The following is a 27868-nucleotide window of genomic DNA, read 5'->3' on the forward strand; positions in this document are numbered from 1 at the left end:
ACACACACATGCACACACCTATACACACATAAACATGTCCATACACACCTGCACGCACACACACACATACACACACACACAGATAAACACACACACACACACACACACCATAACCCCCCCACACACACTCACATGCGAACCCACACACACATAGACTTACTGATTTCACTTCTGGTTCCCGTTCTAATTAGGGCCCATAAACTTACTGAGATCACTTCTGGTTCCCCATTATAATTAGGGCCCATAGACTTACTGAGATCACTTCTGGTTCCCCATTATAATTAGGGCCCATAGACTCACTGAGATCAGTTCTGGTTCACATTCTAATTAGGGCCCATAGACTTACTGAGATCAGTTCTGGTTCACATTCTAATTAGGGCCCATAGACTTACTGAGATCACTTCTGGTTCACATTCTAATTAGGGCCCATAAAAAGTCCACAAGTCCGAAGTGCTAACCAGTATAAGCTTTCCAAAAAAAGCATAAGCTTTCCAAAAACAATAGGGCCTTGCGCCCTTCGGTACTTCGGCCCTAAATATATTATAAAGGGATCAGAGGTTGCAATGCATTGAGTGTTGTTGGTGTCCTACTGAGTGTAATCCTCAAAATTTGAAAGTAGCCTAAAAGCTGCTGTAGTATGCACTGGCCTATAAACTGATGTGTACAATTTCTAGAATTTATATACCTTTATTATTATATAGATAGCCATCACGGAAACTGGCAACTGTTCCATGTTGTGAACAAAGGCACTTCTTTTACCTTATCACAATCAAAGAGAAAAAACAAAAGCAGGAAAACGAGACCGCACGGTTGCAGAGCTCATCTAGCCCTCCTTCTATCCCCCCCCCCCCCCCATCTCTCTCGCTCTCTGTCTCACTCACTCTACCCAATGAAAAAGAGGTAGACACCCCCATCATATTGCTGCCGAATTTTCTTCAGCATCATTGAGAACGCAGGGAATGGGAGCGCGTATCGGATGGACGGGATATCCGAACGCACCGGCTGCGATATCTGATCAACCCACCGACAAAAGCGGGACGCATACCTTACATGATTTCAGTGCTCAATACAGTGGATTGACATTGATATTATTTGATACCCGCTATCGTATCCGCTTCAGCCAAATTATTTGTACAGATTCCGTTTGACGAGAAGCCTGCTACGACTGAGCGAGTACTGTGACCGAACTATGCCAGCTATGAAATAAGAAGCGGCGCGAGCCTGCATTCGTAATTCTTTCTTTGGGTCATTGATCAATCACCCGGCGATTGTCTTAAGGCGTCTCTCTTGGGGGGAAAACCATCATCCTTTGGCACTGGGGGTGAAGGTAAGACTACAACCTGCATATGCCATGATCTCAAAATATCATTCGGCATCAGTCTGCCCATGCATTTCGTTGCAAAGCTTTTCACCGTGGGAACAGCAGAGGCCTGCATAGGCTAGGCTACTGCAGTCATCCCTCGGCCGTGCTTTCTGCTGCTATTCCCATCGCACTTGCACATGCCTTTGTTGATATGTCAGTTATGCTTTTCTTCCTTATAGTACTTTGTTTTCACCCTTGCATTTGAATGATTACGGTGGTGTGATACAGGAGTAAGACCTGACACTGAAGATGTTTACCATTGGCGTTCTGACATGCTGCACTAGTCCCATCACTCGGCTCCGCAACATTTAATTTTCATAAATGCACACCGCAGGTCTGCCGGCCGTGGGCTTTAAGTTGCCTTAAAAGCACTGTAGAGTCATTTATACAGGTATGTTTGTCAAAAGTTTATTTAGTTGTCATATGGGCAAGGTATCAGCTAATGATTGTTCTCAGTCTGTGATACCAGTCCTAAGCTACTGTTAGTAGTTTAAGACATGGGTTAGCCTTCTCTAGCAAAGGATTCTGACAGATTGTGCTGTCGTTGCGACTATGCTATAGTAGGCTATTGAATGACGGTCACCTGGTCATACGAACGTAGTGCATCATTTCATTGTATCTGCAATGTAAGAAGAGTAAATGCAAATTGTTCACTCAGTCGTGGTCATGCCTATGGAAGGCTTAGTCATTTACAGTCACTGCGTATTCTTAGCCGGTGTCTTGTCAGAAATTTGAGCCTCACCCGAACGTCTAACATAGCAAACACCTATAGGCCATAGTAAGGTAGTAAAAGCAGGGCAAGCAAACGCGTTATGCACGATGATCTGACATGCGTTAAGCTTGACGAGTCGGCAGAAATAGGACGGGTCATGTGTCATTTTAAGGTGAAAATGACAGCGGATTGAATCTTTATAATTCAGTGAGTGAAGTAGCCTGTGCCTGAGCCATAGCCTTTGCAAAAGTACATCACTCATTTACGAAGCGGTGGTGTCTTAGATTCATACAGTACACAAATTATTTGCCTACAATCTTCGATGTAATCCAGTTATTGATGCTTGATTGTTCAGCTTTTGGCTTTAGCTTGTGAGGTAACAAGGTACAGGCAGGTGAACCGAAACGACAGCTAAACGACACCTATAACTTGAAATAGCACTTTTATTCGTTGTTACAGGCCTTCGCGTTTCCATAAATGCCAGAACGAAGGTGTGTATTCTTGAATGACAGAAGCGATCTGGATCAAAGCAGATGCGTGCCGTGACGTCAGACATACGCTGCTGTCCATGGTTCTGATGTCATTTCTGATCCATAAAATGATATGGTTTGATCTGGCTTGGCAACTGCAATTGACATGACACTGCATAGCTGGAAGTCCGACTAAAACATACACAAACTTGTTTCCTTTGCCTCAAACGGCCCTTATGTTTGGTCAATGTGTTCATTTGTTTAATTTGTTTTTACGAAACATGACCATTGCCTGTCTTTCTTTGCGTATGTATGAAGACTTTGATCTGTGGTTATTTTTTCTACAAGTAAACTGGATCATGGTAGAGAATGACATTTTGGTAAAGTGCTTTACTGGCCCAGTTGTTCATTGTATTACTGATTTAATTCATTTGATATCTGGATTAAACATACAATTGAAATACATGCTGAATATTACATTACATACAAGTGAATCATTACTTTAAAAAAACAAAAAAACAAATAGCATGTAATGATTGGAGCCTCAGATTATGATTTATACCAGACATTGTAGATACAGCTAGACTGAAGCAAAGCAATTGATTCTGATGGATCTACATGAAAGTACGGTATGCAAGAGAGCACCTCAGCGAGCACAAACTAACGCTTGCCTTGTACGTGTATCCCTTTAGACAGTAGACTATAAAGCAAATGACATCTCAAACTCAAAAATAGCTTCTTTGTTTTTTAAAAATATCTTTTTTTATGTCCCTTTAAACACATGCCCTCATCCAGGGGCACAGCTGATTCCTGCGCTGCTGACGACGAGAGCTCAGCCAGATGTAATACCCAGCACTGGTGACGGTGAGAGCTCGGCCAGATGTAATACCCAGCGCTGGTGGCTTCCGCTCATGTGTGTGTACTGTGCACCTTTGTGTGTAGACTGCTGAGTGCACTACAGGAATCAGATCAATACAGGACTTCCTTTGAAATATGAATGTTGCTCGTTGCACAGAGCAGCCATTGCTGGAGGTCACTCACTCGCATGATTCTTCTGTTTGGCCCTCGCACTGATGCAGTTGGTTATGTGAGTTGCTTACAACTTCAACACGGCCCGGTCAGACAGCCTGGCCAGCAGTGGATCAGAGATTGCGAGTGATGTGTGTTTTTCACTCATACACACACACACACACACACACACATACACACACACACACACACACACACACACACACACACAGATTGGTGGCAGAAGAATTGCGGAAGAAAGAGGAGTCTATCTGGTGCAGAGAGATGACTTCTCATCCTTCAGGCGAGCAAGCTGAAAGTCCTCAGATTAATGTGTCATGGCATGTCCTCCCTCAGGTCCTCTTCTCCACACACATGGGCTCAGTGCGTGAACCCTTCAAGAGTGAACATAGAGAGCAAGGGCAAAGGCATCATAGCACTAGCATGGGTGGGAGATACAGCTACCAGCTCTTTATTCTGAGATTATCAGGGTTCATGGTCATTGGTGGGTGTGTGTGTATGTGTGTGTGTGTGTGTGTGTGTGTGTGTGTGTGTGTGTGTGTGTGTGTGCGTGTTGTGTGTCAGATGGCAGAAATCACACATTCAAATGTTTGAATAGTTATATGAAAAACTCCAATGGCAACACTCCCTTATTTATACACATTTAAAACTGCTTCAAATCTGCATAAATCTGCTGATACGCTCACACCAGCCTCTGAAACCTCAAACAGATTTTCACGCTGAGTTTGCACTGACCCTTGTGAAGAGAGTCTCATTTATCAATGGGAGTGACTTTTCATTATTACATGCAAAATGGAGTGATTTATAGCCTGAGGAAGTATATAGGACTAAACCCATAGCCAACACTCAGGATGGGCTCTATCACTGAGGAACTGACAGGCTTCCGAGCACCAGTCAGTCAGTGAAAGATAGAAGGCCTTAAGATGCCGCTGTTTAACCACAACTCTTCTGCTCATGGGATCTCAACTGCCAGCGTTTGATAGAGCTCTGTTCTAATGTCTACTGACACGTTACGTGTACAAACAATCAGATGATAAATGCACTAGTACAGTAGCACTTTACAAATAGAAGCACCCATATTTATGGCATGGCCATGCAGAAGGTGAAATTCGACAGCAAATGGTACTGATAGCTCAGCTTTCATGTAAAATTATGAAATTATGTAAAATTAAGAACTGTTTTCTTCAGTGTCCAACAGTGAGCTACACAAGCACCATAGTCTTCTCTGTTAGTTGCAGCTAACCATAGAGCTGGTGTAAAAATCAGTGCTAAACCCATGCCACAATTACACTCTTAAAATGATTGTGTTGAAAACAACACAACTTGCATTGTTTTAACACATCTCTGTGTCCAGATTCGGACAACACATTTGTTTTAAGAGTGTAGAGGGGCACAGATCAGTGTTAACCCCATGCCACAACTAGAGGGGCACTCAGTGCTAAACCCATGCCACAACTACAGGGCCACAGATCAGTGCTAAACCCATGCCACAACTAGAGGGGCACAAATCTGTGCTAAACCCATGCCACAACTAGAGGGGATCAGTGCTAAACCCATGCCACAACGAGAGGGGCACTTCACCCAACTAGAGGGGCTTTCAGGAGTGTGTAGACCTCTTCTACTTTTACCTTCACAACTGCCTTGTAAGTCAGACCCAGAGTAATGTTTAATGTCTTCCATACAGTACACCTTCCCAACAAGTTTCATGAAGATCAGACCAGGCTGACAGACAGACAAGCAGACAAACCGCATCATTATATTTACATTTATTAATTTAGCAGACACTAATGTTCAAAGAGACTTTACATACCGGTATGTTATTTATATTAGAAGGGCCATTGTCTCCAGAGCAGCTCGGAGATAAGTGCCTTGCTCAAGGGCACAACGGTGGAAGCCGGGAATTGAACCCACAACTTTACAGGCCACTGCATGCTAGCCCAGCTCTTTAACCACTATGCTACCACCACCCACCACCGCTGCAGGAAGTGAAACCCCCTTGCCAGATGTCATCATCTGGTTTTTAGGTTCAGACCATAGCTGTCACGTCACCCCGCCAATACATGTGGCCCTGAATGTAGTAGCCCCCGGTGAAACAGCGATAATTCTGTGCGTACTGTCCTCATGTGTGAAGGCCAGTGGCGCGCTGCTCGGCGGACAGCTGTGTTTGTTTACCCCAAAACAGACCGCATCACATGTCAGAGGCGACCCCAAGGCAAGCGCCGGCATGGCGTGGTGTGTCACACACGCGCTGACACCAGGTGTTGGACGGCCGGGTGCGTTTTTAAAAAGAACAGAGAGACGGGGAGGCTTGATGAGGACAGCAGATGAGGACAAGGACACAGAGCGTCTTCCTCTCTCATTCAGTGCTGCATGGTAGGTCTCAGTCTCAACGTCTGAACCAGGAATCAGGCCAGTGAGTGAAACCCCTCCCCACCTGGACACAGAAGCATTTTACTCTGGATCAAATGGGCCAGCTCTGGGCCAGATTCAGGCCATATTAGGGTTTGATTGAGGCCCTATTGGGACCAGAGTATGACTAGATCCATTTACATTGAAGTATGATTTGTGTGAGTTTGTGTAGGATAGATGTCTCTGTGGGTCTACATACTGTATGTACTGTATGTTCATGTGCAGAGACAGTGTGTGTGTGTGTGTGTGCATGTGTGAGTGTACAATATCTCTCTGTGTGTACTTTCTGTGTGTGTATATGTGTGTGTGTGTGTGTGTGTGCTTTCTGTGTCTGTGTGTGTGAGTTTTACAGTATGTGTGTGTGTTTGTGTGTGTGTGTGTTTTTTTTCTTTCTCTCTCTATATGTGTGTGTGTGTGTGTGTATGCATGCATGCATGTCCCTATAATAAGATCCCTATGTATCACTGTAGTGGACTATGCTGGAGAAAGGTCTCCGACACCTTAAACTCCTCAGGGCACAGTACCGATGGTGGAAATCCCCTCAGCCTATCTCCCACAGCTGGGGCCCACAGTGAACACGTCTGGCCCACATATGGCCTGCCTTTGGCCCAGATCCGTTGCCATATGTGTGTTTGTGTGTGCGGGGGGTTGTTAAACCCACCAGAACACGTTGAGCTGTGGAAGATCATATTCACTTCACTACACACCCTCTCTTCTTCAGACACAAACACGTACTAGTGTATAGACACACACACACACACATACACACACAAACACACATACACACACACACACACACATGCACACACACACATACATCATATGCCGATAGAAACATACTCAAATTTTGGCAAAAAAAAAGAAAATAAATTGATGATACAGTAACATTAGTCTCATGTGATATTAGTCACAACACACCAAAGTGTAACCTCATTGAAAGACAGCAGGGCAGGGAATATGTGGAACAAAGCTCTGCTCCCTCATAGGCCCTGCATTGGTCTCAGCTCACTTACCATCACTGAAACTCTTTCATTAACAACCTACTTGGGAAATGTGGAGTTTGGGAATATACCAATGTCCGCCTTTTGATGTAGTGACAAAAATGTTCTCGAATTAGTGTTTTACTTGAACACTGTCCTGCTTTTTTATCTGAGAGCAGAGACAATCCCAAAGGGCTCAAACAAAGCTGATGCATTTCTCTCACAGCTCTGTCTGTCTGAGAGGCTATTCTGACATTTGCTTCGAATCGACGGTGAAATTGCTGCCATGGCGTATATATATATATATATATATAAAAAAAAATGTTGCTGCCATTGTTATTGCTGTAGTGTAAACTGACATAATGCTTATCAAATGGTCATCAGCCAGGAGCTTCTCACTGCTCAACCTTTGCCTATGTGTGTTAGTATAGCATTACCATTACAAGACTCTCTTTATTTTGCATTGCCCCAGGTATCTTAACGGTACATAATGCTTAATTAATTAATTAGTGCAGGCTTCTTGTTATATAAGTATATGCTACCGGATACATATATGGTATAAGTAGGGGCTAGTAATTTGTAACATTATGCACTTACAGTAGGACTTCATGGAACTCCCTTAGCAGTGAGGCATTTCAGTATTTGGTCTGTTTTCTGTCATGGCCTGTCATACTCTCACAACTTGGCCATCTGTTGATTTCAAATGTAAGGCTGTCTCGACAACAAGCCCTTAAAATACAGAAATGTTAAAGCCAAGGGAGTTAGGGTACATCTTATCCAATGACTGGGTATGCATCCTTCTTTTCATGTGGGGGTCATTTATAACTAAAGACTCTGTATGTGTGTTTTCCATGAAGTCTTCTATCTATGTGTGTGTGTGTGTGTGTGTGTGTGTGTGTGTGTGTGTGTGTGTGTGTTTTTGTGTCTGTGTCTGTGTGTGCATACATGCACATGTGAATGTATTGTATGGTGTATTGTATAGAGAGCCAAGTGTGGAGGCTAGATGAGTGTTTCTGCCCAATGTTGGGGGATGGGAGGGGAGCCTCAGATCCAGCCAAGGGGTACAGGAGTGGGGGATGGGCCGATTCGGACAGCTGTGTCTCCTGGACAATGAATGAAATACATTTGGATGAAACAGACATATAGAACTGTATAAAACAGCCTTCGCAAAGAGAGGAAGTTGTCTTAGCTGTGGTTGTTTTCTCGTTGCGTACTAATTATTTGAGTAAATATTTACCTGATGTCAGATGATAAACAAAGAAAACTGCTTCAAGGCTTGGAATGGAGAAGGGGAGGAGACCACCAAAAAAAGGGAGGGGGTGTGGAATATAGGATTAGCTTAATTGAAGAGTCCCAGTAAATAGGTTTACTAGAGTAGCATTCTCTGCCTGATTGAGTTAGAACGTAGAGCATTGTTCCTGGTTCTAGAACGAAAATGTCACAATTTTTTATTTATTTTTTAGCTAGACGTCATGGGGCATCAGGTTCATGAATAAAGGGATGATGTATCTCATTGATTTGCCTCAGTGTAGGCCATTTGTTGTGTCTTTAATAAAGCCGTGCGTTATTTTAGGTGAAGGGTAAAGGGCACGTGAGGGGCCCAAACCCTCGGAGATTAATGGTCTTTTGTTGGCACCAGCGATAAGTACAGAACAAAAGACATAAGGTGATGAACCGAGTAAAGTGCATTAGTGAACAGAGCTGTTGGTTTGTCTTTGAGAGTTTTGCGATTGAACAACACCAGTGAACTCAAAAAAGTGCAGGAGACTAATAACCTTTCTGTCCACGTTCCCCTCTTTCGTCCCCTTCTCTCTCTATCCCCCACTTTCCCCTCCCTCTCCCTCTCCGCTCCTCTCTGCGCTCTCCCGTAGGGTGAAGCGGGGTATCCGGCGACATGGCCAATGCCTCCACTGATCTGGACAATGCGGAGGCCCAGCGGCAGCTCAACAACAACAACCGACCCGTCAGCACAGGACACTGGGAGACTGAGACCACCAGCGCCAAGCTCTTCGAGTGCTCCCGCATCAAAGCACTAGCAGGTGGGGCCGTTTGCCACTGATATCTGTGGGGGAGACCCCTTAACTAGAGCTGAACCGTGTGATTCCATTATGGACAATTTCATTGTTAATTGTGTTCTATACTTTGTTGTATCAGATTTGAGAATGTAATGTAAGACATTGTAAACAATTTAAGAGCAGTTCTCCCTTAGAGGCTCCCCAAAGAGTTTTTTTTTACCTTAAAGTAACATTTGCAAAATCATTTTGTTTCTTTTAATACTTTATTGTGTTCATTCATTCAATTTTCAGTAAGTTATGACAATCATAGTTTGTTATTTCCATTTCTGAGGAAGACATTTTCTTTTTCTTTTCTCCCCTTGTGTACATTCATTATTAACACCCATGAAGAAAAGCAAAATAAATCATTGAATAAAAAGGAAAATAAATAAATAAATAATAACACAATTTGCATAGTCCTGCTTAAACAATGTTTAGGTTCAGTAGTGAGATGACCCCCTTTTTTTCTGAATTTCACTATCTATATCCATCTGTCCTATCTAAAAATCATGTTGATGGCACCTAAACTTTTAATAGGGCAAACGGCACTTCTGCCACACTCTGAGCAGGTCTTATGGGCTTACAGTGATGCTAGCAAGGCAAGGTGCCACGTAGCTATGTTATAACACTAACAATGCTCAAAAAGTTCTACTCCGGAGTTAGAGACAGTGTAGTTAGTGTGTGAAGAAATCTATCTCCTCTGCAGCCAAACAAGGTTAAGAGATTAGTCAGAAGAAATCAGTTTGAGGAAAAACTGATGAATAAACTGTGTATTAGCTCCAGATGAATACTGTAGGTATGGGCGGTGGTAATGTAGTGGCTAAGGAACTTGGCCAGAATGCTGTATTCACAGAAGTCAAGGTTTCGATTCCTGGCTCCCACCGTCGTGCCCTTGAGCAAGGCACTTAACCCCAAGTTTCTCCGGGGAGACTGGCCCCTGCAATTAGTATCTGTAATTTGCTGACTGCACGGCACTGTCTGTGTTTGTGAGCAGAAGAGAGAGATGCTGTCCAGAAGAAGACCTTCACCAAATGGGTCAACTCCCACCTGGCGCGGGTGTCCTGCCGGATCGCTGATCTATACAACGACCTGCGGGACGGCTACATGCTCACCAGACTTCTGGAAGTTCTGTCCGGAGAAATGCTGGTTGGTCGCTACACTACACTTTACTGCAATACATTACACTTTACAGCACTACACTACACCACACTTTACAGCAATACATTACACTTTACAGCACTACACTACACCACACTTTACCGCAATACAGTACACTTTACAGCACTACACTACACTTTCACTACATGTCTGCATAACTGCAGAATTAATTTGTAATCACTTTGAAGTACATGCCATATATCTTCAATTGTGATGTAAATTACTGGTTACTATAACACTATATGTAAGCTGTTATAATATAGCCTTTAGCCTTTTATGACCAGAAACCAATTAATTAAATGAATATAGCACAAGCAAAACCTGAGGTAGTTAGCAATAGTAGATAAGTAGAGCAGTAGGTGGTTGACCTAGGCCACACGCTCACAGCTTTAAGAAGGGTAGATCAATGTGCATGTCTCATGTAGAGGACAAGGCAAATCCAAGCTGGATTGGTTTTATAGAATAAACCCTCAGGGCTCTGTAGGGGTTAGTACCATGTGAGGACTCCCTCTCCACATGCTGAGGGCTTCCCATGGTAAGGATCTATATGACATTCTTTGTGGCCATTTTTGCCTTTATTTAGAGAGGACAGTGAGGCTCAAAAGGAAGTGAGTGGGAGAGAGAGATTGGGTGGGATCAGGGAATGACCTCAGGGAATGACCTCAGCGCATACGGTATGGACACTGTACCCACCCGCTGTGACACAGCGCCCCCTATCTGTCATTCTGATGACTGCTTGTTTCCTGTGTTCCTCCAGCCAAGGCCAACTCGAGGCCGCATGCGTATCCACTGCCTGGAGAACGTGGACAAGGCTCTGCAGTTCCTCAAAGAACAGCGGGTCCACCTCGAGAACGTGGGCTCCCACGACATCGTCGACGGCAACACCCGTCTGACCCTCGGCCTTATCTGGACCATCATCCTCCGCTTCCAGGTATGCGTGTCCTCCCCAACCTTTGACCTTACACTGCTGAACTCCCATCATCCTCCGCTTCCAGGTTTGCATGTCCTCCCCACCCTCTGGCACAGATATAGTGTGTACAGACGAATTCCAGAATCATTCCAGAGTTATTTCAGAGGAATTCCAGAATCATTCCAGAGTTATTCCAGAGGAATTCCAGATACTTTCTAATAGAGGCAAAACACAAGAGAACGTCACACAGTTGTTGGGTTCAAAGTCTTTGCCTTACATATTTTGGCAAAACTCATCCATTTGATCTCAGATGTAGGTTCAGCGCAACACAGAGAGATTTAAGGGTTTTGATTTCCCAGTGTAAGCTTTCAGATTTGGCTAGATAACTCCAGTGAGCAGTGGTACAGGCGGAGTTTGGGGAGTCGTGTAAATCAGGATGTGCAGTATCCTTTGGGACTGATTGTGTGGCAACAGCAAGTGTGCAGTACCGCAGCATTTCCAGCAGAACTGCCATGGACATGGAGATCCCCTCTCCACCACCTCCCACCGACTAATACACTGACCTTTTCATCGCCCTCAGGGCTGTGCTTCTCTCCTGCATCCCTGTGTTTGATGCTCATGTCTGTGTGTGTGTTTTTTCACCCCACTGGGAGAGTTTGATTCCTGTCCTCAAACACCTGCTCCCTGTGGCTTATATCATGTGTGTGTGTGTGTGTGTGTGTGTGTGTGTGTGTGTGTGTGTGTGTGTGTGTGTGTGTGTGTGTGTGTGTGTATGTGTGCATGTGTGTGTGTGCGTGCACGTTTGTGTGTGTGTGTGTGTGTGTGTGTGATATCTATAGACCATTTGTGTGGTTATAGTATTAGTAGTACAGTGCTGTATTCTTGCCAGCAGACCCTGGCAGTATTGTACTTAAATACCACTCAATAACTTTGATCCCACGGGAGGAGAAAACTAGGTCGTATTTATCCTTCAGTACATTTTCAAGTTCAAAGTTATGCATCTGTCAATGCTGAAGCCAGAACATTCCTCCAAGCGATGGTCACATGATCTATGCGCTGTCATTGTCACCCTCTCTCTCCGCCACCCTGCCTTTTGCATTAGTCTAGACAGATGCACTGTATGTACGTAACATCACACACACACACACACACACACACACACACACACATGCATTAGCTGTACTGTAGATGCATGCATTGGCTGTACTGTAGAGCTAGCGTAGCGCTGAGGTGGCTCTAACCTCTAAACGGACGGCACTGCACCTGAGAAGGGGGCTTTTTCATGGCCGCGGAGCCAAGCGGGCCACACTGCAGAGAGGGCACAGATTTAGACTCTTCTCTTCTGTATTTAACCGATGATGACTCAAGGTTCAGCACTTTGCTTTTCAGGCCATCAGCAGTAAAGGGGGAAAAGCATAGCAGAGCCAGCTGGCATGCCCTCTCCTCTCCAAGAGAGAGCGTGTGTGTGTGTGTGTGTGTGTGTGTGTGTGTGTGTGTGTGTAAGTGTGTGTGTGTGTGTGTGTGTGTGTGTGTGTGTGTGTGGTTGCAGGGCATCTCCTAATTGTCCTATACCCAACCACCCCCCACCCCCCCAAAAAAAACCTGAGAAAAAGCAGTGTGGAAAAAACACCTTATAGCATAACACCTGTCAGTAGACAAGTGATCTGGTGTGTATCCAGCGGCAGACAGGGATCTGTGGCAAAAAGCTGCCACATCATCAGTGTGTGATGCTGGGAAGGTATCAGCTGCGCGGCACGATCTGAATGTCACCTCATCCCCATCCCCCGGCGGGGGTAGCTGCAAGTCAGAGAGCACAGACAGAGAGAGAGAGAGACAAGACAAGGGCAGGCTTCTCAGCGCCACCATGCCTGCAGACACACACACCAGCAGCAGCACCACTTCCTCTTCCTCTTCCTCTTCCTCCTCTCACACACACATGAACACACACGCGGCAGGTCAGGCAGGGGACGCGTCCACGGTGGTAGACACGTACGGTAAGACGTCGTAGAGCTTCTCTCTGTGTGGCTGTTGTTGTTGTTGTTGTTGTTGTTGCTGTTGTTGTTGGTGTGAATGAAGAGGCAGGAGCGATGGCTGTGGCATGGTGGTGACGAACATGAGTCAGTAAAACGCAGCACTGGCAGAGGGAGGAGGGGTGGAGTCAGGGCACAGCTCTGGATGGGCGAGGAGGGGAGGGGTGTGTGTGCGTGTGTGTGTGTGTGTGTGTGTGTGTGTGTGTGTGTATGCGTGTGTATGTGTGCTCGTGTGTGCATGTGTGTAATTGTGTTTGCATATGAATCCATATGTGTGATCTATCTATCTATCTATCTATCTATCTATCTATCTATCTATTTGTGTGTGTGAGAGAGAGTGCAGTGCACCTGGTGCGTCTCAGCTCACTGCCTCTGCCGCTTGCCCCTGCTCTGCCCCTCTCCCTGCCCCTGCCCCTCTCCCTGCTCCTGCCCCTCTCCCTGCCCCTGCCCTGCCCCTCTCCCTGCTCCTGCCCCTCTCCCTGCCCCTGCCCCTCTCCCTGCTCCTGCCCCTCTCCCTGCCCCTGCCCTGCCCCTCTCCCTGCTCCTGCCCCTCTCCCTGCCCCTGCCCCTCTCCCTGCTCCTGCCCCTCTCCCTGCCCCTGCTCCTGCCCCTCTCCCCTCTCCATGGGCATGGCACAGTGTCCCCCTGTGGAGTTGCGTGAAGCCTGGAGGCAGCGTGCTGGACGGTCGTGAATTTTGCATGTGGTGCACGGGTAGGCTGGAGTGTGACAGGAGCCTGAAAGAGAGTGAAGAGAAAGCAAGGTGCTTGGGGAGCAGTGAGGGGTTAGGTGCCTTGCTCAAGGGCACTTCTACTGGTCGGGGATCGAAGCGGCAACCCTTCGGTTCCAAGCCTGAAACCCTAAACGGTAGGCCACGACTAACAGACCAGACCAGACTAACAGACCAGACTCGAGACCACAGCTGTGCTGCAACTGTGCTGTAGTGCTCGTACTGTACTGTACTGTGCTGTAGTGCTCTACTGTGCTGTGCTGTGCTGTGCTGTGCTGTTATGTGTAGGTTGTTGAGATACAGTACAAGGAGAGGCTGTGCAAAGGTGCACATAGCTCTACTATAAACTAATTCCATCCAATTTAAATAGTACAACATGGAAAATTATTGTGTGGTGGTCAGTGTTGATATTGTGGTGGGCCGCCACAAATAAGTCAATGTATCGGAAACATTGAGTGCTGTAGTGTAGTGCTGTACTGTAGTGCTGTACTGTAGTGCTGTAGTGTAGTGCTGTAGTGTAGTGCTGTAGTGTACTGTAGTGTAGTGCTGTAGTGTAGTGCTGTAGTGTACTGTAGTGCTGTAGTGCTGTACTGTAGTGCTGTAGTGTAGTGCTGTACTGTAGTGCTGTAGTGTAGTGCTGTACTGTAGTGCTGTAGTGTAGTGCTGTAGTGTAGTGCTGTAGTGTAGTGCTGTAGTGTAGTGCTGTAGTGCTGTAGTGTAGTGCTGTAGTGTAGTGCTGTAGTGTAGTGCTGTAGTGTAGTGCTGTACTGTAGTGCTGTAGTGTAGTGCTGTAGTGTAGTGCTGTAGTGTAGTGCTGTAGTGTAGTGCTGTAGTGTAGTGCTGTAGTGTAGTGCTGTACTGTAGTGCTGTAGTGTAGTGCTGTAGTGTACTGTAGTGCTGTACTGTAGTGCTGTACTGTAGTGCTGTAGTGTAGTGCTGTAGTGTATTCTTGTGCTGCTGTACAACACCAGTGCTGCTGTAGCCAGGGGTGGGGCTCACTCGCTCCCTCACTGACTCCCACGCACTCCTACTCACTCCCTGGTCTTTCCCTTCTTCTCTCCTCATCTGCCTCCACTACCCCTCCCTCCCTCCCTCCCTCCCTCCGCTCAGTCTCTCCTCTTCTGTTCTTTTCTATTTACATTTCACTCTGTCTGGCTTGTTTATCATGCGCCTGCTTTTTAGCACAGCTGCTCTTGTCTTTGTGCTGTGATGTTCAGGCGTCTGTTTGCCTCTCTGTGTCTGTCTCTGTCTTGGGCTCTCTCTCTCATTATTTCTCTCTTTCCCCCTTGATGTTGTTCTCGGTCTTTCTTTTTTCCTTCGCTTTTTCTCTCTGTCAACCTTTCTTTTTTTTTTTACTTCATCCTCTCTCCCCCCTTCTTTCTCTCTCCTCTAGTTTCTCCTCTCTCGTTCCATTACAGTTTGCTTTGCCTTCTATCTTTCCTTCCTCCTCTTTCTCCCCTTTTCTCTCTCTCTCTCCCCCTTCCTCTCTTTCCCCCTCTTTCTCCCTCCTCTGGTTTCTCATGATTCCCTCGCTCCGTTAGAGTTTGCTTTGCTCAGTCAGCAGGTAAAGCCCCAGCCACTGCAGCAGTGTGCTTTCGCTCACACACACACACACGCACACGCACACACACACACACGCGCTCACACACACACACACATACACACACACACACACACACACGCTCACACACACACACACATACACACACACACACACAAGCACGCATGCACGCACACACACACGCACGCACGCACACACATGCACACACATACACACACACACACACACACACACACACACACATAGGGTAAGAGAACACATGCAAACACAGAGACACACACTGATATACTCTTACACACATACCGGTACACACATACAGTACTTAGGCGAACACACAGTCATACACAAAGAGAGAGCTAGAAAGAGAGAGAGGGGGAGAGAGGCAGACATAGTGAGAGGAACAAAATGAGTAGACTGAAAGAAGGGATGAAGGGAAACAGAGGGATGAAAGGCAAAAGGTAAGATGAGGATAAGGAGGAAATAGAACCAATGAAAGCTCACATCTAACTCTTGCAAACAATAGATACACTGTTGTTTGCCTTAAAGTCACATGATCTACTCCGTAAGCTCCACATAGCATGGGGTCAGGCTTGGAGAATAGATGCTTCTTCTGAGATCCTTTGTAATGGAATCTTCCTTCAGATGAATAGGTGACTTTAGTCTTCATGCTGAGATATATTTAGCAATAGCATCTGCGAGGGTGGTATGTATTGATTGAGCATAGATTAATGATAGCAATAGCCTGTGGTGCATATTTTAGTAGCCTCAGAGGCATTGTAGATTATCTGGTGTCATGTAGATCAGAGTTGATTGAATTACATATCACAATTTCTGTGCCTTATCACTGTCAGACTGTTTTTACAAATGAACAGTTTTCTTTGTAACAGTGTCAGTATCGACACGGTAGCTCAAAGTAATGTTGTGCTGAACTCTTCATGATGCCACTGTAAAGCTATAAGACAGTTAGCATGAGCTGGTTTAACCTGTGAAGTCACTTGAGTTTAAGGACCCCCTCGAAAATGAGATGGTATATCTCAAGGGGCTATCCTTGAAATAAAGAATAAAGAAAGAATAAAGAATGTTGCATATTCCGCTCTGGTTTAGACAGTTAGCATGAGCTGGTTTAACCTGTGAAGTCACTTGAGTATGTAGCATTCCTCTCTGGTTTAGACAGTTAGCATGAGCTGGTTTACAGTAACCTGTGAAGTCACTTGAGTATGTAGCATTCCTCTCTGGTTTAGACAGTTAGCATGAGCTGGTTTACAGTAACCTGTGAAGTCACTTGAGTATGTAGCATTCCTCTCTGGTTTAGACAGTTAGCATGAGCTGGTTTACAGTAACCTGTGAAGTCACTTGAGTATGTAGCATTCCTCTCTGGTTCAGACAGTTAGCATGAGCTGGTTTAACCTGTGAAGTCACTTGAGTATGTAGCATTCCTCTCTGGTTTAGACAGTTAGCATGAGCTGGTTTAACCTGTTAAGTCACTTGAGTATGTGGTATCTGGTTTAGACAGTTAGCATGAGCTGGTTTAACCTGTGAAGTCACTTGAGTATGTAGCATTTCTCTCTGGTTTAGACAGTTAGCATGAGCTGGTTTAACCTGTGAAGTCACTTGAGTATGTAGCATTCCTCTCTGGTTTAGACAGTTAGCATGAGCTGGTTTACAGTAACCTGTGAAGTCACTTGAGTATGTAGCATTCCTCTCTGGTTCAGACAGTTAGCATGAGCTGGTTTAACCTGTGAAGTCACTTGAGTATGTAGCATTCCTCTCTGGTTTAGACAGTTAGCATGAGCTGGTTTACAGTAACCTGTGAAGTCACTTGAGTATGTAGCATTCCTCTCTGGTTTAGACAGTTAGCATGAGCTGGTTTACAGTAACCTGTGAAGTCACTTGAGTATGTAGCATTCCTCTCTGGTTCAGACAGTTAGCATGAGCTGGTTTAACCTGTGAAGTCACTTGAGTATGTAGCATTCCTCTCTGGTTTAGACAGTTAGCATGAGCTGGTTTAACCTGTTAAGTCACTTGAGTATGTGGTATCTGGTTTAGACAGTTAGCATGAGCTGGTTTAACCTGTGAAGTCACTTGAGTATGTAGCATTCCTCTCTGGTTTAGACAGTTAGCATGAGCTGGTTTAACCTGTGAAGTCACTTGAGTATGTAGCATTCCTCTCTGGTTCAGACACACTTCCATTCTTCCCTCATTCTACCTCCACCTCCTCCTTCTACTACTACCTCCCTCCATACACTTGACTAGTACTTCTGCACGCTCATCCTCTGGTTGGAGTATTTATTGTCATAGTATTTATTGTTACCTAAGGTCTCCTCAGTATTTATTGTTGTGATATTTATTGTTTCCTAAGGTCTCTGCATAGTAGTATTTATTGTTTCCTCTGCATAGTAACTTGACTGTTATTCCTCATTTTGTAATGGTGAGCACACACAAGCATCTGGAGCAGTGGGCAGCGATTTTGTGTCACCAACCTTTGGTCACCAGTCATATTCTCTGACTAGTAGGCACACTTAGGATCTGGCTCAGGTCCGGCCTGGGTCTGGCACGGAGCCGGCACCATCACCACTGGAGAGGTTGTGCCCGCCATACTGGGCCTCCTATTAATCTGCATTACATCACACTGACGTGATCGCACCAATGGTTGCCTTTTTTGATGAGGACGACTTGACGCGATCACACCAATGGTTGCCATCTTTGATGAGGACGAGTTAGGATTGTAGTCGCCTTGCGTCACAACCTGTCAGACAGAGCAAACCACATTTACTCACTGAAAAGAAATACACATGGAAAGATGCTCATAGATGCACACATGCACACACACTCACTCAAGTAACACAAACACACACACACACACACACACACACACACGCGCGCACACACATACACACACACACACACACCAGTGAGTAATCCCTACGTACAGTATGCACATGCTAGAGAGCCACACTCACACATGTTATCTAGCCCGTGGTGTTGTTCATTAAGCTCTCCTCAGGGTGTGTGAGAGTGAGTGATGGGCAGAGCTGAGCTTTGGGAGGAGTGACTGTAAGCTGAAGGGATCAGTCAGATTGACATGCCTGCGTCAGTATGTTGAGGTGCACACAGCAGCGAGGTGCCATGGTAACAGTGCTGGGGTCAAATAATCCTATTAGCTGCTTTTCTCATTTTGTCCTCATATTACAGAATTACTATATTATAAACTCACTCATCAATCCCATGTCAGCTACTGATTTCGTTTTTTGTTGAACAGTAATTGTGCACTGTGCATTGTTCTTCACGCCATAGTTGTGGTGGCCATATCCAGACTACGAGCCTTGTCCTTTTTCCGCCTTGTGAAAAAATAACAATACTAATAACCCGATACTAAATAACAATACTTGTTTATGAGTGCTGACCATGGCATTTTTCAGCTCTTTCTCTTTGATCACGTCAGGGAAGAGCATGTTGATTTCATCTGTATTGACCGCTCCCCTTGCCCGCCCCTGTTCACCTGCCTGCTCCATGTTTCTCTCCCTCTCCGGTTCAGATCCAGGTGATCAAAATTGAGACAGAGGACAACAGAGAGACGCGGTCAGCCAAGGACGCCCTTCTGCTGTGGTGCCAGATGAAAACAGCAGGGTAAGACCCACGGGCGGCAGTGCCTACGTCACCGCCTGAACCACGCCCAGCAGTGTGTCTGAATATCAGCCACATGAGACTACTGTATATACTGTTACATACATATGCATATACATATATAAGAAACTGTCTCATATGATAACGTACATATGTACATATATAAAACACTGTCTCTGGTTATGGTTATGCTACAGTATATCTACATTATGTTGTGCTGCACTAGTATGCGAGCCAGATGCTCTCTGCAGTAGTCATAGAGTCTGCAATAGTGTAGTACAAATACATTGCATCAATCCCAGAATACTCTATACCTGTGGTTCTTAAACTTATTTTTCCTGCGTACCACCACCTACATCTTGACTCGGCTCACATGCCCCCACCATCCGACACATAAAAACGTATGTTCTGTTGACGCATTCCAGGCATCATGTTTAATTAGCCACCCTACATGGTAACAAATAACAAAATCAAAATGTGCAACTGGTTTATGAGTCTCTCACACTAAAAAAAACAGTGCGGAGAACAACATTATGAAACATAAAGAACAAAGAGAACATAGGCTTAAGATTTGGAAAACCAAATCATTTTTAACACCTTTCCGACATTGCCCTTTTCCTCTCATGTGCCCCCTAGTGGCAGCTCGCGTGTACCACAGTTTGGGAATCCCTGCTGTATGCCATAGCATGCTGTCCAGATGGACTAAGCACAGTGTTGCATAAGGCATAGGCACTCTCTCCAGGGTGCTCTTCTCTCAGAGTCTAGGTACCCTGCCTCTGTAACTGCCACAGTGTGCAAGATGGTAGTATACTATCTGTACCGTAATTTGCCAACTATTAGCCGCGATTGATTTTGCTAAGTTTCTTCAACCATGAGGTTAGTACACAGGGGTTAGTTAATGTGGTATTAATACGTTTTTTTTTTAACTTGCATAAAACACTGTAATGAGGTTTATACACAATGCGGCTAATACACAGGAAATTACTTTATACTTTCCGTGTGCTTTTCCCAGACTCAAGAATGTAATATGTTAAGATATGCTCATATTCATCAACACACAGCATTATAGAGGTGATGTTTTGACAGACAGCTCATTGGAAGTCTTTTGCTCTCCTACTTCAGTGACATGGCCTACAAGAGACACAAGGCGCCGTCTGACAGCACACTCATTTGACAGAGCTAACATGCAGTGGAGATTTGTTTATTGCAGCTCTGCACTACTGTACATGCCATAAATCAACTAGAAAACAGAGGGGACAGCCTTAGTGGAGCCTTGGGCTGATTCCCAGTGCAGTGTGCTTTTAACGATCAACTCCCCAGTAATCAATGACAAATGTCTACAGTAACAGCTGTCATGATCAGTGTGTGTTTACTTAAAAGTCCCCGTAGAAAACAAAATTTGAGTTCCACAGCTATGGTATTAATGCCTGTGTATTAGCCTTTAACATGCCAAAGGGAGGTGTAATTGATTTCTTGTAGGTATAGAGATATGTAGCTGATGTTTAGCGATATGACCATTGTGCAAAGCCTTCCAGTAGAACAGAGTTCAAAGGTTGTGTGTGTGTAGTAGAAAAGTGGCCAAAGGTTATGTGTGTGCTGGGGGGTGCTGTGGCACAACTGGTCACAAAGCCCGTACCATACTTGGATCGACGTGTCCACAGAGACCCGGGTTCAAGTCCGGCCCATTTTCCGATCCCACTCCACCTCTCTCTCACCCACTTGCTTCCTGTCAAGATTAAAGACATAAACGCCCCCCAAAAATATATATATTTATTTTCTAAAAAAGGTTGTGTATGTGCACGTGTGTGTGTGTGGGTGTGTGTGTGCCATGATAATAAAGAAAGTTGTGTGTGGTTTTGCACAGGTACCCTGAGGTGAACATTCATAACTTCACCACCTGCTGGAGGGATGGCCTGGCTTTCAATGCACTCATTCACAGGCACAGGTCAGCTGCGACACACACACACACACTCATATTACACACACACACACATGTTCCGTAATCTGTGGTTATTTCTGCATAGAGTTGGACACTGACTGACAATGGCACTGCTCCAAACCATGCCCTCATATCCCACTGTTGTTCTACTTCAGAACAAAAGCACATACTGACACAAATAAGATTACATCCATGTAACACCATACATATTGAAGGCCTATCTATGCTTTAACATTACGCCTGAGAGTTGCCTGAGACAGATTCGTTGTCATGTTTCCAGACCTGATTTAATCGAGTTCCATAAGCTGGCCAGGTCTAACGCCACTCACAACCTCCAGCAAGCCTTCAACGTCGCAGAACAGAACCTTGGCCTCACCAAGCTCCTGGACCCTGAAGGTAATCGTCAAATGGATCAGCTCGATAGTATTAAGGGCCATTCACACCACGAGCGATAACCATAAAGCTATCTTAACTATGAGAATAAGTACGTACACACTGACCAATGATAAGGAAAGTCTCTCCTGGTGTTGATGAATGTGATGTCTAAAATGTGATGGATTCTGATTGGCTGTCAGCTTTTTATCATTCTCAAAAGTTATCTCAAAAAAGTGATCCCTAATGACAAACATTTCTCTCTTGTCAAGGACCGTTTTGTAGAAACCCCAATTGAAAAAAGACGGAGAAGATGAACGAGTTTACAAGAGAATTTCCAGGGCCACCCCTGATTCCAAAATGTTATGAGATTAGGCAGATTGCAGTATTTTGACAGCAGCTTGCTTGTTTCCTCGATCTAACTCTCCTCGCTCCCTTCTCCCTCCCATCACACACCTGTCCAAACCCAGACGTGAACACGGAGAACCCGGACGAGAAGTCCATCATAACCTATGTGGTGTCCTTCTACCACTACTTCTCCAAGATGAAGGCCCTTATTGTAGAGGGGAAAAGGATAGGCAAGGTAAGAGGAACGAAGAGTGATCCTTTAATATCCACATGTCCCAAATAACTATGGCATATCAGTGCATAGTCTTACATCTTATTTCTGTGTTTTTTTGTGTGTGTGTGGGGGGGGGGGAGGGGGTGGCCAGAGTGTCTTTTTGGCTATGATGAGATGTAGTCTCTTTTTAAAGCTGCAGTTGGCAAGTCTGACAGATTGAGGGGACATAGCCAAAATTTTGAATGGTTACAACTGTCATGCCCCTCCCGCACTACCACTGAGCACCCTCTCATCGAGTTTGTGCTCGTCAGTGCGTACCAGACTGCACCAGACTGTGATTGACAGTCAGATCTCACACAGCCCTGCTCTGATTGGACCAGAAGAACCGGGAGCTGTGGATTTTTGCAAAACAAATAACAGGCTCTAGGTGGAGGTAGAAGTACCGGTTTCTTTCTAAAAACCGGCTGATTTATGTTTTTCTGTTGGAGCATAGTGTCGGTTTCAGTGAATATGGTCAAACAAATCTTGCCAATTGCAGCTTTAAGGTTAACAAAGCTTCTCCTGAATTGTCGCTCTGATTGTGACCTTAGGTCCTGGACAACGCCATTGAGGCGGAGAAGATCATCGAGCGATACGAGGAGCTGGCGTCGGAACTGTTAGAGTGGATCGAGAAGACCATCAGCATAATCAGCAACCAGAAGTTTGCCAACTCGCTCACCGGTGTCCAGCAGCAACTCCAGGCCTTCACCACCTACTGCACCATCGAGAAGCCCATCAAGTACGTCAGACAGCTCTGGGACGTCTTCGGAATGTCTCTGAGACTTTTCTAATACATCTCTGAAATGTTTCTAAGACATCACTAACACTTTTGTAATGCATCTCTGAGACTTTACTAAGATAACTCTGAGATGTTTCTAAGACATCTCAGCCTTTTTTCTAAGACATCTCTGAGCCTTTTTTCTAAGACATCTCTGAGATGTTTCTAAGACATCACTAACACTTTTGTAAGACATCTCTGACTAAGACATCTCTGAGATGTTTCTTAGACATTTGCAAGTCTGTGAGAGCTTGTATAGCCAAGCAGTGTTTCCCAGAGAATTGAATTCCATTTGTGGTGGTTGGTTTGCAGAATTAACTTGAATGCAACAGTTTTTAACAAATTAGCACAGCGTGGCTATGATGCTAACCAGATTTAAGCACAATTTAGTACAACCTGGAAAATCATTGTGTGGTGGTCAATGTTGATTGGGCCGCCACAAATAAGTCAATGTATGGGAAACACTGGCCAAGACACATCATGGTTTACACATGTGTCTATCATTCGCCTTCACTTGTGGTCAGATTTCGTTACATCACTTCCACTAGCCGTCTCCTTGTTAGGGACATATCAGGGAAAAACCTGGTTTTTCTTAGTTTATTTTCCCTTGCCAGCACCTCGGAGGGTGTGCATTCTTTTCTATATTTATAGGGACATATCAGGGCACATTAGTGTTTACACTACTGAAGATGTGTGGTCAAATGCATCCCAGTCCACTTTGGCAAGTGGTGTGAGTGATAACAATGTGTCTTGGTGGTTGTTTACCCTTGTGCTTGGCACTGTCCACTCGTTGATTCGATCGGCCAAGATGCATTTTCAAGAGTAAACTGGGTCTCTGTGACCTCTGTGAGGAGTGTTGAGTCACACCGAGTTTGCCTCTCAGCGTGTGGCCCTTCAGCAGGTTGTCATGGTGATCAAGGGTACATGTTCAGCTTGATTTCACCTTGTTGTGGTCTCTAGGGAAGCATCCGGCTGGAGCGTGTTAGTCAGACCCTCGAGAGCTCAGTTGGTGGGTACTCACTGGTTGATTACCATTAGTTGACATTCAGTTTTGGAGAGCCATGGTCTCAAAGTTAGCAGATGTTTTGTCAAATCAGGCCAGATCCTGAGAAGTAGAACGATAAACACTTTACACAGATTACATCTAGTCACATCTAGTTTTCAGATAGTCACATCATAAATAGTCAAAGTTGTGGTGACACAGAAGGTAAAGTTAAAGTTGACTGATTTTTAGCAGATGTTTTTATCTAACACTGACTCACGATGGCGGTTCGGGAATCAAACCTGGATCGACCAATCGCTTCTCTACCACACCCGCGATAAGCAGGCTTGAGACAGGGACTCACCCCACAGACAGGTCTGTGACTTTTCACTGTATTTGTGAAAAATATTATATTTCCTCTCTGAAGCCATCCCCCCCCCCCCCCCCCCCCCCCCCTATTCCGTTGCCACTCCCCTCATATATGTATGTGTATATCGCTGTGTTGATCCCACAGCCCCCCCGCAGTCCTGCTCTGCCTCCGTGTTGAGAGGCCTCTCTCCCAGTCTGAAGCGCCGCTCAGCCCTGAGGCCTCCTCCGCCCTTTTCAGCAGAAGTCTGTGCGCGTCTAGACCATTTAAACATCAGGACCGATTAGACCTGCGAAGCCTGATTTCACTTGACTATTTGTAAGAGTAGTGCAAGTGCAGTGTGGGAGTCATAGGGACTGTGACTATAAATTCTCCTTCTCATGCTGTACAAAATGGTGTGGTGTGTGTGTGAGGTTAACTTGGAGATCTTTGAGAAAGAATTTACCACAACACCTTATTTTCCTGGTGCATCTGAGGTAGCGTTACCTTGTGTTGATAGCATGTGTAGTTCATATGACTTGCCTATCTGAGGTAGCGTTACCTTGTGTTGATATCATGTGTAGTTCATGACTTGCTTATCTGAGCCTTCTCCTCTCCCTCCTGAAAGTATTGTGACATACTGTACATCAGAGCTCACCCAGAATAGATCAGTGAATGTTTGAGTGAAGGTTCATGTTGTCTTTGCAAACATTCCAGAATTGTTTGTTTTAAACAGCAGCTCTCAGTCCAGCGTCCATGTTTATTTGCTGAGAACTACCTCCTTTAGACCGTTGTTGTTTGGAAACATTCACAGTGTACTCTAAGCAAACAAACTGTATAAAAAAACATTCATGAATGTTTGCCTTTGAATGTTTGCCACCACACCTCTGGTCCATAGCGAGCTGCCAGATGTGTGCCAGATCTGGGCCAGGCGTGGTCCGTGGCCGGCTGCAGTCCCTGCTGGGATCTGAAGCCCTGAGTATCAGGCTCTCTGGGTCTAGAGGCAGCCCTGGTCTCTTACATAAGCAATGGCATATGCTCCATGGTGACACATCATCCTGACACTTCGGCAGAGACACTAGTTTTAAACTCTTTGTCAGCAATGCTACCGTACACACACAGACACACACACGCACACACATGCACACACACACACACACACACACACACACACACACACACACACACACACACACGCACACACACATACACGTATACTGTGTGTATATATATATATATACATATATATATATATATATATATATATATATATATATATATATATATATATACATGGTTTTGCTAGCATTGTCAAACTGCTCGTCATGGATAGCTCTTCTGTTACAGAAATAACTTGAAAAGACTGTAATTTCTAATCTCTAAACCTGCAACTCTTGAAACTTCTCTCATGTTTCAATTCTCTGTTGTCTGATTATGTGTGTGTATGTGTACGTGTGTGTGTGTGTGTGTGTGTGTGTGTGTGTGTGTGTGTGTGTGTGTGTGTGTATCTGCAGATTCCAGGAGAAAGGTAACCTGGAGGTGCTCCTCTTCACCATCCAAAGTAAGCTCAGAGCCAACAACCAGAAGCCATACGTGCCTCACGAAGGGAAGCTCATCTCGGACATCAACAAGGTGACCAAACAAACTCGCCAACCCGATTTGAAAGGGATTCACTTAGTGTAATAGGAATTTAATGCTGTTGGGCACAATTGAATCACTGTCATTGTGTGTTAAGCTCTTGATAGCTTATTTGTTACGTATTTTACTGTAAGGTTGTTTTATTGCACAGTCTTGGTAACCTTGCTTAACGCCGTGTCCTAACTACATGTTGAACACTGTGTCCTAACTACATGCTTAACACCGTGTCCTAACTACATGCTTAACACTGTGTCCTAACTACATGCTTAACACCGTGTCCTAACTACATGCTTAACACCGTGTCCTAACTACATGCTAAACACCGTGTCCTAACTACATGCTTAACACCGTTTCCTAACTACATGCTAAACCCTGTGCTAACTACGTGCCATAGTAAAGGGTAAACATTGCCGCAATAGAATGGCATATTTAAAGGTGCTCTAAGTGATGTTAAGCGGTTTCTGAGCGAAACATTTTTTTGTCACATACAGCAAACATCACCTCACCATCCGCTAGCTGCCTGTGCATTGAATATACTGTAAAAAAACGTGGTCTCTGTGGACAGCCCAGGCTCCAGAAACGGCAACAAAAACAACTTGGTCCAGCCTGGACCATAAAAACATAGCAAACTGTTCCAGTCACAAGATGCGTGATTAGGAGAGTTTCAATTGCACTGGAGGGAGCGGGAGCGAGTAGCGAGCTAGCTCTCTGAAATGATGTTACCCAACATCGCTTAGAGCACCTTTAGCAGATTCAGTGTGGACAGAGAGCGTTCACTGCTACATGACAGCCAGACACACGCTGCACATGCAGTTAGGACAACCTGTGTGATCAGCAGCTCTGACCTGTGCTCATGAATGACCTTTCACCTTTCACCTTTCACCTTTCACCTCTGTGCTCTCCGTCCTGGCAGGCGTGGGAGAGGCTTGAGAAGGCGGAGCATGAGAGGGGCGTGGCCTTGAGGACGGAGCTGATTCGCCAGGAGAAACTGGAGCTGCAGGCGCAGCGCTTTGACCACAAGACCACCATGCGCCAAGCGTGGCTTAATGAGAACCAGCGGCTAGTCTCACAGGTGAGTGCACTGCAGGAGAGTAGGTAGTAGTCACACAGGTGAGTGCGCTGCAGGAGAGTAGGTAGTAGTCACACAGGTGAGTGCACTGCAGGAGAGTAGGTAGTAGTCACACAGGTGAGTGCACTGCAGGAGAGTAGGAAGTAGTCACACAGGTGAGTGGCACTGCAGGAGTTGGAGCAGGAGAGTAGGAAGTTGTGAGCATGTGGTAAATGTGATGCTGATAAAATCTCATTCAAAGTCTTAGGGCTCTGTTTTAGCGATCTAAAACGACTGGTCAGAGATGCAAGGTTTAAAGTGTGTCCAGTCCACATTCGCTAATTTAAAGGTGTGATATTGTGATCAGAGGCCAGGCGCATTGTTCAATAGGTTTGTTCTTATGTGTCTTAATCAGTCATGGGTGTGTTTTGGGTGCAACATCCTTCAAACCAATGAGAGTGACATTTGTCATTCCTTTTAAGAGCAAGCAGTGCAATATCAAACAGCGTGTCAATATTTTGACAGGCAGCACATTTGAAGGAATCTGTTTGCGCACAAGACCGGGATTCACAGGGATTCCACTAAACCTTGCTTTACTAAAACCTGTGTGTGACTAGCAGAGTATAGTCTACATGCATCTGCACTTGCATCTTATTTGAGCTCATAGGCAAAGTGAAACTAACTTCACCATGGTCTCATACAATAGGTAACGACAAAACAGTTTTACACAGTTATTTACTTTCACCATTGACTGACAAGGGGTTATAATCGAAAATATTGCCTGAAAAAAGCAACACTTACCCCAAATAATGTTTGAATGACTGAATAAAACTCCTAACGATATTTATCCTGCAGATGAGTTGTTTGGAACTTGTTGCTAAGAGCTGCTTACATCTTGTGACAGTGCATCTTCAGCTGTGCTTTATATGCGCCTTTCTCTATAGACTAGGTCTTTCTTGGTCAGTGGTGTAATGATTTTTAGAGGTTGTAAGATACCGATTTTTGGATCATGCGCCAGACCACACCTATTTCTTTAATTGTGTCAATTTAATTGTCATGCTACCCAGTGTTGAGTCTGGGGACATGCCGCATTCAACCTGCACTGTGACTGCAAGAGTAAACACTCAACTGTAATG

General features: G+C 45.1%; 1 protein-coding gene across 1 annotated transcript in view; it reads left to right on the plus strand.

Annotated features, from left to right (window-relative positions):
- Window positions 1–908: 908 nt before the first annotated feature.
- The window catches only part of LOC121684053 (spectrin beta chain, non-erythrocytic 4-like), a 93798-nt gene continuing 66838 nt past the window's right edge, over window positions 909–27868 (plus strand). Inside the window, 11 exon segments of the mRNA XM_042063983.1 lie at window positions 909–1327; window positions 8835–9002; window positions 10012–10163; window positions 10933–11106; window positions 18940–19031; window positions 20893–20973; window positions 21248–21363; window positions 21810–21922; window positions 22492–22679; window positions 25561–25678; window positions 26598–26756. Of these exon segments, the coding sequence (XP_041919917.1) occupies window positions 8858–9002; window positions 10012–10163; window positions 10933–11106; window positions 18940–19031; window positions 20893–20973; window positions 21248–21363; window positions 21810–21922; window positions 22492–22679; window positions 25561–25678; window positions 26598–26756 (1338 nt within the window). The 5' untranslated portion in view covers window positions 909–1327; window positions 8835–8857.

Source organism: Alosa sapidissima, chromosome 15 (assembly GCF_018492685.1).
Source record: "Alosa sapidissima isolate fAloSap1 chromosome 15, fAloSap1.pri, whole genome shotgun sequence".
Lineage (NCBI taxonomy): Eukaryota > Metazoa > Chordata > Actinopteri > Clupeiformes > Clupeidae > Alosa > Alosa sapidissima.